The sequence below is a fragment of the Schistocerca serialis genome, chromosome 2 (genome assembly GCF_023864345.2).
Source record: "Schistocerca serialis cubense isolate TAMUIC-IGC-003099 chromosome 2, iqSchSeri2.2, whole genome shotgun sequence".
NCBI classification, from domain to species: Eukaryota; Metazoa; Arthropoda; class Insecta; order Orthoptera; family Acrididae; genus Schistocerca; species Schistocerca serialis.
In genome coordinates, this window is record NC_064639.1 from 537,843,308 (window position 1) to 537,859,763 (window position 16,456).

General features: G+C 42.6%; 1 protein-coding gene across 1 annotated transcript in view; it reads left to right on the top strand.

Moving 5' to 3' along the window:
- LOC126456185 (pyruvate kinase PKLR-like) overlaps nucleotides 1–16,456 on the top strand; it is a 151,393-nt gene that overhangs the window by 66,857 nt on the left and 68,080 nt on the right. Inside the window, exon 5 of the mRNA XM_050091939.1 lies at nucleotides 12,604–12,924. Coding sequence (XP_049947896.1) covers nucleotides 12,604–12,924 — 321 coding nt within the window. The remainder of the gene's footprint in view (nucleotides 1–12,603; nucleotides 12,925–16,456) is intronic.

Here is a 16,456-nt window from a genome sequence, read left to right on the forward strand (position 1 = left end):
CTGATAGCATCATCCAAGATGGAGGATTTTGGTGGGAGGTTTGAATTTTGGTCTTGTGGGCTACCTATACTAACCTGACCCTACCTCCCCTCCCCTCCCCCAGAAAATGGCGGGTAGTTCAAATTCCATCAGCACAATGCAACACATCACAGCTACCTCTACTGACCTAAGAAAATGGAGGGAAAAATAGGGTTCAAATGGTTCAAATGGCTCTGAGCACTATGCGACTTAACATCTGAGGTCATCAGTCCCCTAGAACTTAGAACTAATTAAACCTAACTAACCCAAGGACGTCACGCACATCCATGCCCGAGGCAGGATTCGAACCTGCGACCGTAGCGGTCACGTGGTTCCAGACTGAAGCACCTTTAACCGCATGGCCACACCGGCCGGCTGAAAAATAGGGCACTTGGGTTACCTCCACTAACCTAAGTCATCAGACCGCCACCTCTTCCTAGGAAATGGCTCGAAGAGGACTCAGCCTGTTCTGGACATAAGTCTTTGTTGTGCATTCAGTCTTTATTCAAACAATTTGAGGCAGTGCAGCCATCCAGTGTGTTCGCCACAAGGTCCGGAGTCCAACTGACCTAGTACACAGTACCGCCACCAGAGGGCTCTGTCATCCCTCCCATGACATAATCCACGATGGTGGTCTGGGGAGGGGGGAGTGCTGGGAAAAGGACTCAGCCTGTTCTGGATAGTATGGACATAAGTCTTTATTTTGCAGGTAGTCTTTATTTAAACAATTTGAGGCAGTACAGCCATCCAGTGTCTCTACCATGAGGTCTGGAGTCCAACTGACCTAGTACACAGTACTGCCACCAGAGGGTGCTGTCATCCCACCTGTGTGTAATTCATGATGGCGGTCTGGAGTGGAAAAATGGTGGTAATATGACTCAGCCTGAACTGGGCTGCTGGAGAGAGGAAGGAGTGTACTTTACTTACTTTGGAACAATTTATTTAGGGATTTGAGATAGTATATTTATCACACTGATACAAAGCACATGCTCTGACATGCTTGGGGTCACGCCACACAGCCTACAGACCTGAAAACTACTCGTAAATTACCGAAATAACACATGTTAAACGCTCTGCAGACACTCAAACAACTCCTAAATTACCGAAATAATGCGGCACACAGCACACAGACATGCAAACTACTTGTAAATAATGCAATACACTGATGTGTAGACATGAAAACTACTCGTAAACCACTGAAATAATGCAAGTGACCTCTGGTGGTGGTACCTTGTACTAGGTCAGTTGGACTCTTGACCTTGTTTCGAACACCCTGGATGGTTGTACTGCCTCAAATTGTTTGAATAAAGACTGAATGCAGAATAAATACTTATGTCCAGCACAGGCTGAGTCCTCTTCCCGCCATTTCCTAGGAAGAGGTGGCAGTCTGATGATTTAGGTTAGTGGAGGTAACACAAGTGCCCTATTTTTCCCGCCATTTTCTTAGGTTAGTAGAGATAGCCCAAGTGACCTTTCTCTACCACCACCATTCAAATTTCCCACCAATCCATAGTAAGAGGTAGTGTTCAGATGACTTAGGTTAGTGGAGGTAGTCAAATTGACCCATCTTCCCGCCATTTTCTTAGGTTAGTAGAGGTAGCCATGGTGTGTTGCATTGTGTTGATGGAATTTGAACTTCGTGCCATATTCTGGGGGAGGGGAGGGGAGGGGGTTAGGCTAGTGGAGGTAGCCTGATTGACCTATCTTCCCACCAAAATTTAAACTTCCCTCAAAATCCTCCATCTTGGATGGCGTCATCGCCGCCATCTTGGATAACGGTACTAGGGGTAAAGGCAGCATAGTCCCCCTACTTGTGAGAAGCGGAGGCTACTTTGTGTACCACTGTCACTTCCTCCTTCCCTATTCCATTCGCATATGGTTCACAGGAAACTGGTAAGTTCGAATTTAGAATCTTTCAAATTTTATGTTAATTGTCTTATCGAGAGACATGATTAGGTGCCCCCTCCCCACCCCCCATGAACCATGGACCTTGCCGTTGGTGGGGAGGCTTGCGTGCCTCAACAATACAGATAGCCATACCGTAGGTGCAACCACAACGGAGGAGTATCTGTTGAGAGGCCAGACAAATGTGTGGTTCCTGAAGAGGGGCAGCAACCTTTTCAGTAGTTGCAGGGGCAACAGTCTGGATGATTGACTGACCTGGCCTTGTAACACTAACCAAAACAGCCTTGCTGTGCTGGTACTGCGAATGGCTGAAAGCAAGGGGAAACTACAGCCGTAATTTTTCCCAAGTGCATACAGCTTTACTATATGATTAAATGATGATGGCGTCCTCTTGGGTAAAATATTCTGGAGGTAAAATAGTCCCCCATTCAGATCTCTGGGCAGGGACTACTCAAGAGGACGTCGTTATCAGGAGAAAGAAAACTGGCGTTCTACGGATCGGAGTGTGGAATGTCAGATCCCTTAATCGGGCAGGTAGGTTAGAAAATTTAAAAAGGGAAATGGATACGTTAGAGTTAGATACAGTGGGAATTAGTGAAGTTCGGTGGCAGGAGGAACAAGACTTTTGGTCAGGTGAATACAGGGTTATAAATACAAAATCGAATAGGGGTAATGCAGGAGTAGGTTTAATAATGAATAAAAAAATAGGAGTGCGGGTAAGCTACTACAAACAGCATAGTGAACGCATTATTGTGGCCAAGATAGACACGAAACCCACGCCTACTGCAGTAGTACAAGTTTATATGTCAACTAGCTCTGCAGATGATGAAGAAATTGATGAAATGTGTGATGAGATAAAAGAAGTTATTCAGGTAGTGAAGGGAGGCGAAAATTTAATAGTCATGGGTGACTGGAATTCGACAGTAGGAAAAGGAAGAGAAGGAAACGTAGTAGGTGAATATGGATTGGGTCTATACAGGGGTAATGTTCTTGAGGACAATATTATGGAAATGGAAGAGGAGGTAGATGAAGATGAAATGGGAGATATGATACTGCGTGAAGAGTTTGACGGAGCACTGAAAGACCTAAGTGGAAACAAGGCCCCGGGAGTAGACAACATTCCAATCGAACTACTGACAGACTTGGGATAGCCAGGCTTTACAAAACTCTACCATCTGCTGAGCAAGATGTATGAGACAGGCGAAATACCCTCAGACTTCAAGAGGAATATAATAATTAATCCCAAAGAAAGTAGGTGCTGACAGATGTGAAAATTACCGAACTATCAGTTTAATAAGTCACAGCTGCAAAATACTAACGCGAATTCTTTACAGACGAATGGAAAAACTGGTAGAAGCAGACCTCGGGGAAGATCAGTTTGGATTCCGTTGAAATGTTGGAACACGTGAGGTAATACTGACCCTACGACTTATCTTAGAAGAAAGATTAAGGAAAGGCAAACCTACGTTTCTAGCAGTTGTAGACGTAGAGAAAGCTTTTGACGATGTTGACTGGAATACTCTCTTTTAAAATCTGAAGGTGGCAGGGGTAAAATACAGGGAGCGAAAGGCTGTTTACAATTTGTACAGAAATCAGATGGCAGTTATAAGAGTCGAGGGACATGAAAGGGAAGCAGTGGTTGGGAAGGGAGTGAGACAGAGTTGTAGCCTCTCCCCGATGCTATTCAGTCTGTGTATTGAGCAAGCAGTAAAGGAAACAAAAGAAAAGTTCAGAGTAGGTATTAAAATCCATGGAGAAGAAATAAAAACTTTGAGGTTCACCGATGACATTGTAATTCTGTCAGAGACAGCAAAGGACTTGGAAGAGCAGTTGAACGGAATGGACAGTGTCTTGAAAGGAGGGTATAAGATGAACATCAACAAAAGCAAAACGAGGATAATGGATTATAGTCGAATTAAGTCGGGTGTTACTGAGGGAATTAGATTAGGAAATGAGACACTTAAAGTAGTAAAGGAGTTTTGCTATTTGGGGAGCAAAATAACTGATGATGGTCGAAGTAGAGAGGATATAAAATGTAGACTGGCAATGGCAAGGAAAGCGTTTCTGAAGTAGAGAAATTTGTTAACATCGAGTATAGATTTAAGTGTCAGGAAGTCGTTTCTGAAAGTATTTGTATGGAGTGTAGCCGTGTATGGAAGTGAAACATGGACGATAAATAGAGAATAGAGAATAGAAGCTTTCGAAATGTGGTGCTACAGAAGAATGCTGAAGATTAGAGGGGTAGATCACATAACTAATGAGGAGGTATTGAATAGAATTGGGGAGAAGTGACGTTTGTGGCACAACTTGACTAGAAGAAGGGATCGGTTGATAGTACATGTTCTGAGGCATCAAGGGATCACCATTTAGTACTGGAGGGCAGCGTGGAGGGTAAAAATCGTAGAGGGAGACCAAGGGATGAATACACTAATCAGATTCAGAAGGATGTAGGCTGCAGTAGGTACTGGGAGATGAAGAAGCTTGCACAGGATAGAGTAGCATGGAGAGCTGCATCAAACCAGTCTCAGGACTGAAGACCACAACAACAACAACAACATGCTTAGGTGTAAGCTATTCACTGATGAGTGAGACATTAAGACCATCTGATTAATAAATTGTTTTTCCGTCTTTGGAATAAAACATGCTCCAGATGCCGCATATTATGGTTCTGATAGTTTGCTCGTTGGTTGGTGGAGATATGTGGCATTAGATGTCTACGCACATGTCTTGTAATTCGCGTAAATAACGGGCCGCTGATTTGCGTACACGGTGATGCAGTCCGGTAGGGACCAAGATGGGTTCAATAGGATTTACATCAGGCGAATGTGTTTGCCGAGACATCAGCGTGAGTTCACTACAGGTTTCCTCAAACCACTGTAGCACGGTTCTGGCTCTGAAACACGGACAATTATACTGCTGATAGAAGACATCGCCGTCGAGGAGTACCTGAAGCATGAAGGAACGAAGGTGGTTCGCAGTAGCCAGCGTGTCTTCGATTGCTTCCACAGGTCCCACGCAAGCGCAGGAAAATGTCTACTGTAGCATAATACTGCTCCTACCAGCCTGCGTCCGTGGCGTGCTGCACATTTCGATCCGCCGTTCACCTCAATGACGGCGTTTGTGGAACGACCATCGAAGTAATTTAGCATAAATGTGATTCACCCGAAGAGCCGACACGTCCCCATTGATCGACCGTCGAGTCCCGATGGTCCTGTGGTCACTGCAATCGTAACTGACGATGTCGTTAGATCAATATGTGAATATGTAGGGGTGATCTGCTGTGCAGCTCCCTGTTCAACAATGTACAGTGAACGGTGAGCTACGAAACTCTTGTGCGTGCACCAGCATTGTGTTCTTTCGGCAGAGATACCTCAGATCACTGTCTATCCTACTTTACAGAGCATACAAGCCTACGAATCCCACGTTCTGCGAAGGGTAGTGGATTTACAAAATATAGCGCCTAGTGGTAGTTTCACTGCCTTCTTACTTCTTTCCGTAGAGGCTCACGGCAGTAGCACGTGAACATTCGACCATCTTAGCCGTTTCCGATATACTCGTTCATAGGCACTGCGAAACAATCTGCCCTTTGTCAAAGTAGCGTATCTCAATGAATTTCCCCATTCGCAGCCCATATCCTCGTTAGGCTGATCCCCCGCTCGTGTTTTCTTCCCTCACATATTTTTGTTACCGCGTCACGGGCCGGCAACTCCACCAAGCGGCCTCCAATGTCGCAGTGGGCAGTGGTCACGATTGTTTATCAGTGTACAGTAGCTGGCTTTCTACGAAGGTACGCTCTCACAAGTTTAATAGTAAAACACACCGAGACGCAGAAAATCTCTTTTTCAGTGTCTGCCACTGGAAGTGGCTGAGCATCTCGGTGACGTTTCCTACATGAACGGGTAACGAATTGTGCTGCTCTTTCTTGGATCGTCTGTGTTTCCTCTATCAAACTGACATACAGCCTTTGTTGGTGAACTACATTCCCTGAGGATTCTAACAGTGAATCTCAGTCTGGCATCTGTCTTACTGCTAATAGTTTCATATTGTTGTTCCACTTTAAAGCGCTCGGTACAATACTCTTAGAGCTTTTGTGGAAGTAACTGCTTCCACTGATTGTTCTGGAATTGTTTAAATTTTGGAAATTTCTGGGAACAGACTCCTGAAGTCATAGGTCCCTAGCCTTACACACTACTTAATCTAACTTAAACTAACTTATGCTAAGGACAACACATACAACTATGCACGAGGGAGGATTCGAACCTTCGATGCGGAGAGCCGCCCGAACCATGGCAAGGTGCGTCAGATCGCATGGCTTCCCCGCGCGGCTTTCTGCTTATTTATGCGTAATATGTGATATGTCACGTTCCAACGAAAATATCACACGAAAATACATCAGGCGCACCGTTAAGAAGTTTTATTGTAAACATTTTGTGTGTCACAAGCGGCCGGCCGGGGTGGCTGTGCGGTTCTAGGCGCAACAGTTTGGAACCGCGCGACCACCTACGGTCGCAGGTTCGAAACCTGCCTCGGGCATGGATGTGTGTGATGTCCTTAGGCTAGTTAGGTTTAAGTAGCTCTAAGTTCTAGGGGACTGATGACCTCAGAAGTTAGGTCCCATAGGGCTCAGAGCCGTTTTTTTGTCACAAACGTATTCCTACTTGTCCTACAGCAACACAATCAGTAACTTCCAAAGAAACAAAGTTGCGTCGTCATGAAATGAATGATCAACAACAAACACAACCTCAGAGTTCCACAAAGGTAAAGTTTATAAGTTTGAGAAAATTAAAGTCTGAAGTGTAGCGTAAGGTTTCCCAGTTACTGAACAAAGTTAAGTTCTGAAATAGGAACCAAAAGTTAAAATCCAGAGTCTTAGCAGACAAAGTACAAAAATTTTAATGGAATCACAACACCTGGAATTTCTCGGGATCGTACTTAGCTGATAAGGTCCCGATGAGAGAACCAGAGAAATAGTCCAAGTTCGTGTAAATAGTACCATCACTAACTCCGACACTATCAAAGTGGTGAAGAAGTACTGAAGCAGAGTGTTCCCAGGCCTCCTCGTACGGCACCACTACATTAACGAAGGCCGGTGCCTTGGTGACGTTGAGAGTGGAGAGGCATCCACATTGTAGCGAGTGATGTCCTGGCGACGTCTTTCTGGGGCTGCTTGCTGCGCTGGAAAAAATCTGCAGCAAGAGCGAGATCCTAAACAATTGCCTCACGGAGTGTTACCCCATGTGTGATTGGCTCCAATCGACTTCGAAGGAAATAGGAAATAGTTCGGTCTGCGTGCGCTGATTGTACAGTATGTGATCAAAAGTACCTAGACACCTCTAAAAACATGTTTTTCATATTAGGTGCATCGTGCTGCCACCTACTACCAGGTACTCCATATCCGCGACTTCAGTAATCATTAGACATCGTGAGAGAGCAGAATGGGGCGCTCCGCAGAACTCACGGAGTTCGAACATGGTCAGGTGACTGGGTGTTACTTCTGTCACACGTCTGTACGCGAGATTTGCATACTCCTAAATATCGCTAGGTCCACTGTTTACGATGTGATAGTGAAGTGGAAACGTGAAGGGACAGGTGCAGCACAAAAGCGTACACGCCGACCTATTCTGTTGACTGAGACCGCCGACAGTTGAAGAGGATTGTAATGTGTAATAGCCAGACATCTATCCAGACCATCACACAGGAATTTCAAACTGCATCAGGATCCACTGCAAGTACAGTGACAGTAGGCGGGCAGCGAGAAAACTTGGATTTCATGGTCGAGCGACTGCTCGTAAGCCACACATCACGCCGGTAAACGCTAAACGACGCCTCGCTTGGTGAAAGGAGCGTAAACATTGGACAACTGAACAGTGGAAAAAGGTTGTGTCAAGTGACGAAACACGGTACACAATATGGCGATCCGATGGCAGGGTGTGGGTATGGCGAATCCCCGGAGAACGTCATGTGTCAGCGTGTGCAGTGCTTACAATAAAATTCGGAGGAGGTGGTATTGTGGTGTGGTCGTGTTTTTCATGGAGAGGGCTTGCACCCGTCATTGTTTTGCGTGGCACTATCACAGTACAGGCTTACACTGATGTTTTAAGCACCTTCTTGATTCCCACTGTTGAAGAGCAATTCGAGGATGGCGATTGCATCTTTCAAAACCGTCTAGCACCTGTTCATAACGCACGGCCTGTGGCGGAGTGGTTACACGACAGTAACATCCCTGTAATGGACTGGCCTGGAAAGAGTTCTGAACTGCATTCTACAGAACATTTTTTTGATGTTTTGGAATGCCAACTTCGTGCCAGGCCTCACCGACCGATATCGATACCTCTCCTCAGTGCAGCACACCGCGAAGAATGGGCTTCCATTCCCCAAGAAACCTTCCAGCACCTGATTGAGCGTATGCCTGCGAGAGTGGAAGCTTTCATCAAGGCTAAGGGTGGGCCAACACCATATTGAATTCCAGCATTACCGATTGAGGGCGCCACGAACTTGTAAGTCATTTTCAGCCAGGTGTCCGGATACTTTTGATCACATAGTGTTGCTGCGTGCATATGCGTGACCCTGCCGCTGGTGCCTCTGTTGGTCAGGTGGTGTGGCTTCTCGGTTTGAGTTGCCATGGCCTTCTGTCTGTCCGCGTGCGGGCCGTGGTATTCCGAGTAGTTGTTGGCGCTTGCTGTTTGTGTCGCCACAGCAATTTGTTAACATTTGTTTATGTTGAGTGCCAATCCCTGCAACAAGTCATCCTGAATTTCTCTGCAGTTTCGTGGCCTTGTGACTTCTCTTGCTCCACTAAAAACTTCATGGAATTTCCGACGTTATCCAATAGCGAAGGTTTTCCTAAACTGTACTGCGCGGGAAGTAAATAGGTGCTCCGCGAAAAATTGTCTCTACTACTTGTCTCTACTACTTATTTTAAAATTATATTATGATTTCTGTATTATTATTGTTAGTTGGTGTCTTCAATCCGAATGCTGGTTTGGTGCAGCTCTCCATGCTACTCTATCCTGTGCAAGCCTCTTCATCTCCAAATAACTCTTGCACCCTACATTCTCCTGAATCTGCTTCCTGTATTCATATCTTGGTCTCCCTCTACGATTCTTACCTCCCACACTTCTCTTCAGTACTAAGTTCATGATCGTTTGATATTTCAGAATGATTCCTGTCGAACGATCTCTTCTTCTAGTCAGGTTGTGCCACAAATTTCTTTTCTCGTCAATTCTATTCAGTACCTTCTCATTAGTTGTGTGATCTAGCCATCTAATCTTCAGTGTTCTTCTGTAGCACCACTTCTCATACGTTTTTATTCTGTTCTTGTCTAAACTGTTAATCGTCCCTTTTTACTTCCATATGTGGCTATACTCCAGACAAATATCTTCAGAAAAGACTTCCTAACACTTAAATCTTTGTTCATTGTTAACAAAGTCCCTCGACTCCTGTAACTGCCATCAGGTTTATGTATTAGTTGTAAATGGCCTTTTGCTCCCTGTATTTAGTCTCTCCCATCTCCAGAATTTGAAAGAGTGTATTCCAGTCCTCTTTTCTAAGTCTACAAATGCCATAAACGTAGATTTGCTTTTCCTTAACCTTTCTTCTAAAGTCAGTTGTATGGTCAGTATCACTTCGCGTCTTCCAACATTTCTCCAAAATTCAAACTGATCTTTCCTGAGGTCGGCTTTACAAGTTCTTCCACTTTCTGTAAAGAATTTGTGTTACTATTTGCAACTATAACTTATAAAACTTATAGTTCAGTAACTTTCACACCTGTCAGCACGTACCTTTTTTTGGAATTCCGATTATAACATTCTTCTTGAAGTCTGAGGGTATTTCGCGAGTCCCATACAGTTTGCACATTAGATGGAATAATTTTATCATGACTGGCTCTCCTAAGGCTATCAGCAGTTCTGACCGAATGTCGCCTACCCGAGGGGCCTGTCTCGACTTAGGTATTTCAGTGCTCTGTCAAATTCTTCTCTCAGTATCATATCTCCCATCTCATCCACATCTACGTCCTCTTCCTTTCTGTAATATTGCTTTCAAGATCATCTCACTTGTATAGACCCTCATTTTGTTCGTTAGGCATTAGTGATAAACTGTATAGGAACACAGGATCAACCTGGGCGCTGGTATCTGTTTCTTTTTGGGACTGGCGTACGAACGGAGTTAACTGGCTTTCACGCCACCGTTGTTTTTCGAATCGATGTTGGTTAGTACAAAGGAGATTTTCAGTCTCGAGAAATGTCACAATACGCGAGTATAAAACATGATATAAAATTCTACAACAGACTAATGTCAGACACATAGGCCTATAGCGTGACTGCTCTACAACCCCTCTTGAAAACGAGAATGATCGCCTCTTGTTTTGTCATTAGGAACGCATCGATCCCCATCAACCTATATTAAGCTTCCGTTAGAAGAAGAGCAGTTGTTTAGCTTTCTCTGTGTAGAATCATCTGTGTCACGAACCACTGATATTACCGAGATGGGGTGTTCTGCGGGCGTTAACGATACAGATAGCCGTACCACAGATGTAACCACAGTGGAGAAGTGTCAGTAGAGAGCCCAGAAAAACATTTGGTTTCTCAAGAGTGATAGCAGGCTTTGCAGTAGTTGCAGGGGAAACAGTATGGATGTTTGAGTGGTGTGACCTTGTAAGAGCAACCATTATTTACTTGCAGTGCTGGTACTCCGAACACCTGAAAGCAAGGGGAAGCTACAACAATCACTTTTCCTGAGGGTATACAGCTCCATTGTATGATTAAGTGAGACAGTATCCTCTTGGGTAAAATATTCTGGAGGTAAAATCATCCTCAATTTGGATCTCTGGACGGGGACTACTCTGGAAGATATTGTCGTCAGGAGAAACAAAGCTGACGTTCTACGGATTGCAAGCTGGAATGTTAGATCCCATAATCGGGTAGGTAGTTTAGAAAATTTAAAAAGGGAAATGGGGAGTTTGAAGAAAGATGTGTTGGGAATGAGTGAAGTTTGATGGGAGGAGGAACAGGACTTCAGTTACGTGACTACAGGGCTATAAGTATAAAATCAAATAGGGGTAATGCAGGAGTAGGTCCAGAAGGAGAAAGAAAATAAGAATGCGGGTGAACTACTTTTAGCGGAATAGTGAATGTTTTATCGTAGCCAAGATAGACACAATGCCAACATCCATCACTGTAGTATAAGTGTAAATGCCAACCAGCTCTGCAGATGATGAAGAGACTGAAAGAGTGTATGATGGGATAAAGGGAATCATTGAGGTACTTAAGGGGGAGGAACATCTAGTTGTGCTGAGTGACTGGAGCCCAGCAGTAGGAAAAGGAAAAGAAGGAAAAATAGTAGGAGAACATTGAATGGGGGAAAGTAATGAAAGAGGAAGCCACCTGGTAGAATTTTGCATAGAACATAATTTAATCAGCGATAATAGTTGGTTCAAGGATCATGAAACAAGATTTTTTACACTGATTTACACTGATTTTACAGGGTGTTCCAGAAATGATGCTACAAACTTCGAGAGGTTGTAGAGGGTATCTTGAGAAACAAATTGAGGATAGGAACCCATGTTCGGAAACGACATCCAACGACACTGCAGAGCATAGACGCTGGTGCTTGCCATTAGACGACCCCTTCAGCAGTACAGGTCACTTTGTACGATGACAGACCGTAGGTGGACGTCTCGCTGTGTTGTTTGTTGTTCAGTGATAGCAACTGATTTCCATAATCGCCAGTAGAGAAGATGGGGCTAGCTTCTGCACTATCGGACCTTGTCTCCTATGAATGTAAAGCTCTCTTGCCTGGTTGAATGACAGTTTCAGATACAGGTTTCCATCTGCATTTTATTTATCAACTGTATACCGATAGGCAGTGGAGGTTTTAGAGGGTTCCAGGAGTAAAATAAAATGTGGACGGAAACCCATGTCCAAGACCGAGGCGACAGAGCATCGAATTCATTGGAGACAAGGTCTTTCTACGCAGCAGCTAGCACCATCATCTCTACTGGTAATCGTGGCGATCAGTCGTGATCACTGAATAACAAAAATGTTGCAAGACATTCCGCCTATGGTCCGTCAGTGTAGAAAGTCATATTTGTTGCTGCACGGGTGGCCTAGCGACAGGCGGTGGTGCCTGTATCTTTGACGCTCTGTAGCCTCGTTGGATGGCATTTCTATACGTGGGTTCCTACCCTCGATTTGTTCCTCTGGACAGTCCACACAACGTCTCGAAATTTTTCGCAACATTTCTGGGACACCCTGTATAATGTTAAGACAGAGATTTCGTAACCATGTTTTAAGCTTTAAGATGTATCGAGGGGCAGATGTGGACTCTCATCATAATTTATTCGTTAGATTAAAATTGAAGAAATCGCGGAAAGGTGAGGAATTAAGGAGATGGTATCTGGATAAATCGAAAGAATCAAAAGTTGTCGAAAGTTTCAAAGGGGCCATTAGGCAACAGTTGACTGTAACAAGGGAAAGAGATTGAGTAGACGGCGAATGGTCAGCAGTGGGTCAAATAGGTAAAAAGACAGACCTAGTAGAACTCATTTGGTATCAGAGGTAGTACCGTATTAGGAAACCGATGTCCGAGCGCTGATCTTCAAGTTGTACTAGTACGAAGGGAGTCGGAGAGAGGCACTCTGTGAGATACTCTCGCCAGCTGTACAGAATACGTGCTGCGCAGGGCGTGGAGGCGGCGGCCGATCTCATCGAGGTGTCGGACGGCGTGGTGGTGTGCCGCGGCCGCATCGGGCAGTCGCTGACAGCAGGCGCGGCGCTCGTGGCGCAGAAGGCGGTGGTGGCGCGCTGCCGCGCCGCGGGCGTGCCCGTGCTCGTCGCGCTGCGGCCCTCCGACGCGCCAGAGGTGGCCGAGGCGGCCGACGTCGCCAACGCCGTGCTCGACGGCGCCGACGGGCTGCTGCTCACCGATGGCGTCACCTACGAGCGTGTCGTCGAAATCTCCGACGTCTGCCGCGAGGCCGAGGCTGCGCGCTGGGAGAGGCTGGTACGCTCCTACTGCCGTACTCAGCTAACCTTAAAGAATTGCACGGTAGTAGCTATTTGCTGTTGTGGTGTGCGTCCTGTAAGACCTTCAGTACACACACCATCAGATTATTTGACTTGTCGCTCTAACGAAGTAGGCGAGTGTCAGCAATATGTCTCGTAGTCTTATCGTGGCGCGTTTATCTTCTGCCGTTAGGTCAGACGATAGAAATGCCACTTGCACTCTTAGAGTAGCAGATTGACGGTGACCAACTTTAAACAGAAGTTGATTAATTTTCACACACATTTATTAAAATAATAACAAGCATAAAAATTACTTAACTTGGTTGTGGATGCTATTTACAATTGACAATCTGAAGTTCCTTTGGTATTGGTACGTTAATCTTATTCTCACATATATCTCTGATACTTGACAAAAGTGTCTACACATTTATCTTCGTGGCTATGTACAGGAATATGGTAATCTTATTAGGCGCAGACTGAAACTTGTCTATAGACTGGTACAGACAGATGTAGAACTCGTGCAGACTGTTGCAGACAAATGCAGACTGACTAATCGGAGGTCTGTACACTCGTTATAATACCTCGCGCGGTCGTGCAACACTGCACGAGTGTGATCCGCGAGGAGAAAGGGTTCTACGTTAGCAGCAATCTCATTGGCTGTATTACGTATTAATACGCGGATTGGCGGAAGCAGAATTTGGTCCGTCTCTATGGCAGCACCATCTCGTAGTGCGGAGACGGACGAGCGCTGCACCTGCGCTGTTGTGCTTAGTGGGGCGCGCTCTAGTGGGAAAGTTGTGTACGCGCTGACTACGCGGAACTATGTACACAACACCTGTTCTACCACTTATGACGACATTCCCCTCATTACATTCGCGTTTGTGACTCTCGAAGAATGGCTACTTAATTTTTGAGTGCCAAAAATATAAAAGAAGCTAGACGAGTACCTGGCGTTGCCTAGGAAGGTATTTCCCAATCTTCTAATACTCCATCTCCTGCAGCGCCCTCTCTCTGTCCATCTCCTCCTTCATCTCCTCTCTGTCCATTCCCCCACCCCCTCTCTCTGTCCACCTCCACCACCCCTCCTCCAACGTCCTCTGTCCATCTCCTCGATCACCTCTCCCTGTTCATATGCTCCCCTTCCCTTTCTGCATCCATCTCCTTACCTCCCCTCTCTCTGTCCACCTCCACCTCTTCCCTTTCTCTGTCCATTTCCTCCTCCCCTACTATCTCCAAATAATCACGTTCATCCCAATAGGAGGCTCGTGCTTCTTAGTCCTATAGAATTTCGTTGTAGGTTGTAATTAATATGTGTACTACTGTTGACTGCAACCGTTCTAGACATATAGGATGAGTAGTATATGTATGAGAGTTCTGGACCAAAGAGAAATTTTAAAAAATTATCAGATTTAAAACCAGAATTTTAGTTTTGTTGTTTCCCCCATTTAAAAATTTATCTACTTGTGTGAATGAAATTTTCAGTTATTTAAAAAATCAAATAAATTTTCTCTTTATAAATAAGTTCTCTGAGGTTGTGTTTATCTATACCCATGAATCAAATTTTCATTTAATAAAAGAATAAAGTATCTAATATATTTTTCTTGATAAATAAGCTCTCCAAGATCCTGTTTATCTCAACAAACAAACTACATTTCCAATTTATTAAAAAAATAAAATATACAATAAATTTGTTTCTTATTAAATAAGCTCTACATGACACTATCATGTTTATCTACACTCACAAACGAAATTCTCATTTTATTTAAAAACAACAAATCTAATAAATTTTTCTCTTTATAAATAAGTTCTATCAAACCACATCTATCCATACTATCTATTGAAATTTTAATGTAAAATCTAAAAGATGCATTTCTATCATAAACATTTTAATTTTTTAAATCTAATTATTTTCTATATAAATAAAATATAAACAAAATGTGCTCAAAATCTGAGTTATTATAAGTACTTAGAAAATTATTGTAAAGAAAAACGTGGATTAAGTTATGTTGATTTTGTAAATTATTGCAAAGAAAATTGTTATTCAAATGTAACTAGACAAGATCTAGGGGATTTTATTGACTAACTAAGAGATAAAAATATAAAAGAACTTAGATCAATTTGTAAAACAAACTTAATAAAGAAAATTTAATCGACCTTATTCTAAATCCTGGTGACAACATTAATAATAATGATAACAAATTGAACAAAAAATCTTTAAAAGAACTGCATAAAATCTGTAAAACGAAAAATTAAAAAATTATTCTAAATGTAATAAACAACACTTAATCATTCTTATTGAAAGATCTGAGGACAATTTTAATAATACAGGTAATGACGTGAATAAAAAATCTTTAAATGATCTTTGTAAAATCTGTAAAACAAAAAATTTAAAAAATTATTCTAAAGTTAAGCAACAACAATTAATCGATCTTATCAACATACCTGAGGTTAAAATTAATAATATCGTGAATGAGGATTAACTTCAAAAGCTTCTACTAGATAAATATCAAGAAATGACACAAAAAACTACCTGAAAAATTTTTCAGGTTACAGTTTTCTAGATGATGATGATCTTTTAGACCATGTATAGAAAATCTTCTCCTTTATAATCTAGAATAATGACTTATGAGGTTAATAATGTTGATAATATTCTTGAACCACAAGAACTTTTTAATCAAATGAAGGAAAAAGTAATCACAAAATTAAAGAATATTTTAATATAAAGAAGAGCGATTTTAGTTAATATGAAATTTTGTTGTAGTTTTAAAAGAGGAGACAAAATACAACAATATAATTTTAAAACAAATATTGAAGTTTTGTCAAGAACACCTAATTTAGAACATTATTATAAATAATTAGCGATTAAACTACTACCTGAAATGGTATAAATGCAAAGAAAAAGTCTGGTTGGTCTTTATTTTGTATAAAAAGTTTTTACAAAACAATTTATGGTTCTCCTTGTATCGATTTACCAAAAGAAGTTGAATATAAAAATCACAGATCAAAAAAGGTTCCTTTATTCAATAAAATCGGCATCCAGCAAATGATCGTCTAGAAAGAGTTAATAATTATAAAAATACTAATATGAATTACATGAAATTTCTGAAAAAGAGAAAATTAACTTTCCTATTGATTTAACAGATATTCCAAAATTTAAAAAGAAGTCAAATATTTCAATTAAAGTTCATGCTTCTGATGAAAAATTATTCTACAGCCTTTTTACCATACAAAAAACAAACAGGATATTACTAGGACGAGCTTTTACCGATGGCTTTTACCACTTACAGATATAACAGATATACTTCGTATATATTTAACATATTTCACACATTTGTACACATGTTTTACATGTATTTCCAGCAAACATCACCCTGCAGTTTTATTTTCGCGCAGATCAATATTTATGGTATCATATCTCCTGAACTATGAGCTGAACAATGACATAATTGTGCAAGTACATCCAGTGTTATATATGGCTACTGTCTGCAAAATGTGTTGTGAGTAGAGTTAATAGTAAAGAAGTAATAAAT